This window comes from Sinocyclocheilus grahami, unplaced genomic scaffold (genome assembly GCF_001515645.1).
Source record: "Sinocyclocheilus grahami isolate Dianchi unplaced genomic scaffold, SAMN03320097.WGS_v1.1 scaffold19.1, whole genome shotgun sequence".
Classification (NCBI taxonomy): domain Eukaryota; kingdom Metazoa; phylum Chordata; class Actinopteri; order Cypriniformes; family Cyprinidae; genus Sinocyclocheilus; species Sinocyclocheilus grahami.
Window position 1 is genome coordinate 1,414,221 of NW_015505198.1, and position 4,132 is coordinate 1,418,352.

Below are 4,132 nucleotides of genomic sequence, written 5' to 3' on the forward strand. Positions count from 1 at the left end.
GTTGATCGTGGTAGTACCCTTGCTGTCTGTGGAGGGTCAGAGAGCTGTCAGAGTCCATCAAAAATATCTTAATTTGTGTTCCGAAGATGAACGGAGGTCTTACGGGTTTTGAACGACGTGGGGGTGAGTAATTAATGACAGAATTTTCATTTGGGTGAACTAACCCTTTAAGCAACCCTTTAAGTGCTTAGCATTTGGTTTCTACACTGGAAAAAATTTTTTTAAGGATTTAGTTTAAACTATTTTTACTCAGAATTTTTATTATTATTATTTTTTTTTTACAAATAATTACTAAAAATTGTCAAGTAACATTGGGTTAAAAAAAAATTAAATTTTGAAGTAGACAGACTGAAATAGTATCTTCTTGAGAAACAAACTAATAATTTGTTTTATTTAAACATTATTTAATTAAACATTACTATGTCCAACCTACTTAAATATGCAAAACTGTTTACTCAATATGTAAAATGTTAATTTCAAATGTTTACTCGATGCAACAAAAATGATTTATGTAGTCCCAACTCAATCAATCAATCAATATGTAAATAAATAAATAAAACTGGGCAGTTAAAAACAACTTCCCACTGCAAATTCCTACATTCCCAACGTAAAAAAATCCATAAAATCCATTTAATGTTGGTGCCGATAGCCGACACACAGCGCCGTTGCGCTATGGGCATCGGTCAACAACAGCGAAAATAATCATAATAATAAGTTTCACAATGTTTTTAGAAATAAAATGTGCTTCACGATGCCATAGAAGAACCTTTTTTGTCTAAATGGTTCCATAAAGAACGTTTAGCATCTGAAGAACCTTTCTGTTTCACAAAATGTTCTTTGTGGCGAAAGAAGGTTCTTCAGATTATAAAAAGGTAAGAAAGAGATGGTTCTTTGACTGAATGGTTCCTTATGGAACCAAAAATGGTTCTTCTATGGCATCGCTGTGAAGAACCTTTTAAGCACCTTTATTTTTAAGAGTGTATGCAGGCATTACTGATGGAAAAAAAAACTAATTTTAAGAAAACTGCCTTTAAAGACGTCTATGGTAACTGAAATCTACAGGTGCAAATAGATAAAGTGTAATAAAATAAACTCTTTATAATCTGTACTTTGGATGTTTTCTATCCACTAGTCTGAGAGAAGACAGGTCATGGAAGCAAAATAGCCCAAAATCTCAAGACTAACCAGTGCATGGAAAAAGAAAAGGAAAAAAAACTATTACAGGCTTGGCCTGTAGTGTTGTTTACTGTTCTGAATGAATCGGGTTAGTAATGGAATCGGCAATAAATCAGTCTGTAACATTGTCCCTAGCAGCAGCTGATTGGCCAGGACAGTGTGAGGTCATAAAAGAGGCGGAGACTCACGGAGCACCACAGCTTCAGGCTTGCAGCCATCTGTCCTGCTCTGCGGAACAAGAGGAGCAAATGACACCGCCAGGATATTCTTACTCTCCCAGGAGCTCTGACCGGTTCTGGTGATCTGAGTCAGCTGCAACAACACACAAACACTCAACTAATAAAGAGCTCAGACATTCCATGCTCAACAGGATCATAAAAGTTACTATTAATATTCTACAATATCATGCATTTATATAACATTATAAATACTGCATTAAATGCAATTTTAACAATTTTCTCATTGAGAACTTTTTAGATGCGAAATATAGACAACAAAAGATGCATTTTTATAGTCTTTTTTTCAAGCAGTTGTATATACTGTAGGTTTACCATTCTACTCAACATTTTAAAATGCCAATTTCTACTACTCCAAAATGTATTTGCACACTTTATACACACAAGTAACTGAATGACTGAAGTGGCATTTATTTGGAATAAAAAGCAAAAGTACACTTGCCAAGCAAAACATTTCACAAAAAGACATTTGCTTGGCTTGAAATGATAAAACCGTGTAAAATGAATAGAGTCAGTACTGAGTGACTTTTTGTTTGTTTGTCCTTAGTGGAACATGTTGATATTTAATATAATGAACCACAGCTGTGGTTACTCTACTTATTTTAGTATTGTTTATATAATATTAATTTATTAATATGAATAAGAATTAATATGAATGTTTATTTTCTTCCTTTTTTTTATTTAATTGTAGTTATTTTGTTATGTGCTTTAGTAATTTTATTGGCTTATTTTTTTATATTTCTATTGAGCGTTCATTTTTTATTCATTTATTTTAGTAATTTTAATACTTAAACATATTTTATTTCATTAAGCTGCCAAGGCAACATTAGTAATTTTCACTTGCATTTTAAGTTTAAATTTGTCATATAATATTAAATTTTATTTCAGCTTTATTTTAATTCACAAAAACTATTTTGAATAGTTTTAACCAATTTCATTTAATTTTACTTAGCAATAAAAATAAAAAATAAAGAGCTGACTATAATCACCAAAACACCAGTGAATTAAAAACGATGAAGCAAAGTAAATTAGTGATGAGAAAAGATCTTGCAACATTTGAGAGACACAGATCTGGGTTGAGATTTTGTGGTCTAATGACATTCATATATTTGTAAGTGTGACTGAAGTCTCCGAACTTTGTTTAGGCCCATGGCCACTGTACGTATCCTCCTGTGTTATACCTGATCCTCTATCGGCATGACCAAAATCCCTCCGACTTTCAGCAGGATTTTCATGTAGTTCTCGTGGTCCTTCTGCACTCCAGCGCCGCAGTAGATGCGGTCATACTGGTGACTGTCTGAGGAAATCTCCAGACAATTCCCGCTCTACTTATTTTAGTATTGTTTATATAATATTAATTTATTAATATGAATAAGAATTAATATGAATGTTTATTTTATTTAATTGTAGTTATTTTGTTATGTGCTTTAGTAATTTTTATTGGCTTATTTTTTTATATTTCTATTGAGCGTTCATTTTTTATTCATTTATTTTAGTAATTTTAATACTTAAACATTTTATTTCATTAAGCTGCCAAGGCAACACTACTAATTTTCACTTGCATTTTAAGTTTAAATTTGTCATCTAATATTTAATTTTATTTCAGCTTTATTTTAATTCACAAAAACTATTCTTAATAATTTTAACCAATTTTAAAGCAATAAAAATAAAAAATAAAGAGCTGACTATAATCACCAAAACACCAGTGAATTAAAAATGATGAAGCAAAGTAAATTAGTGATGAGAAAAGATCTTGCAACATTTGAGAGAGACAGATCTGGGTTGAGATTTTGTGGTCTAATGACATTCATATATTTGTAAGTGTGACTGAAGTCTCCGAACTTTGTTTAGGCCCATGGCCACTGTACGTATCCTTCTGTGTTATACCTGATCCTCTATCGGCATGACCAAAATCCCTCCGACTTTCAGCAGGATTTTCATGTAGTTCTCGTGGTCCTTCTGAACTCCAGCGCCGCAGTAGATGCGGTCGTACTGGTGACTGTCTGAGGAAATCTCCAGACAATTCCCGACCACAAAGTGTGGTTCACAGAACTCAAACCTGAAATGACACATTTATAACATTAATAGTCATTTCTAGAACATCTACAACACAATTTCAAAATTTTCTAGTTTGTTTTGGCAAATCTCACAGCTATGTGGTTTCTAACATGTTCAGTTTAGTGTGCTACTATACCATTTCTAGGGTGTTTTCAACCTTTTTGACTTGAAGGCCTCCTATTGTCCAACACAATATTTCATAAGTGAACATATTTCCTTCTGCATGTTCTGCTGTCATTTTAATAAACTTGCTTGTTTTCTTTCTTTTTTTTTTTAATTAACAGAAGCTGGGAGCGTCAATATATTAAATTAAGTAACCACAATTATATTTGTGACTCCAGTAGTTTCAAGAACTGTATAGTCGTTAATAAAAAACGAAAAAAAATTCACAATAATTATATTTTGCAATGAAACGAGTATTTTTTTTAAAAATACACACACAGTATATACTGTATATATTTAATTTTTATTTTATAACAATTTAATATTTATTTATTTTAAAAGTTACTCTTTTTGAATACAATAATTAAAATTTTTATTCATTTTTAATAAAAAAAAATTACTTGTTTCATTGCAAAACAATTATTGTGAACGGTTATATATATATATATATATATATATATATATATATATATATATATATATATATATATATACATACA

The 4,132-nt window shown here is 30.9% G+C and overlaps 1 protein-coding gene across 1 annotated transcript in view; it reads right to left on the reverse strand.

Moving 5' to 3' along the window:
- LOC107554705 (protein-L-isoaspartate O-methyltransferase domain-containing protein 1-like) overlaps window positions 1-4,132 on the reverse strand; it is an 18,782-nt gene that overhangs the window by 7,972 nt on the left and 6,678 nt on the right. Inside the window, exons 3-4 of the mRNA XM_016237295.1 lie at window positions 3,300-3,471; window positions 1,365-1,488 (exon numbers count right to left, since the gene is read on the reverse strand). Coding sequence (XP_016092781.1) covers window positions 1,365-1,488; window positions 3,300-3,471 — 296 coding nt within the window. The remainder of the gene's footprint in view (window positions 1-1,364; window positions 1,489-3,299; window positions 3,472-4,132) is intronic.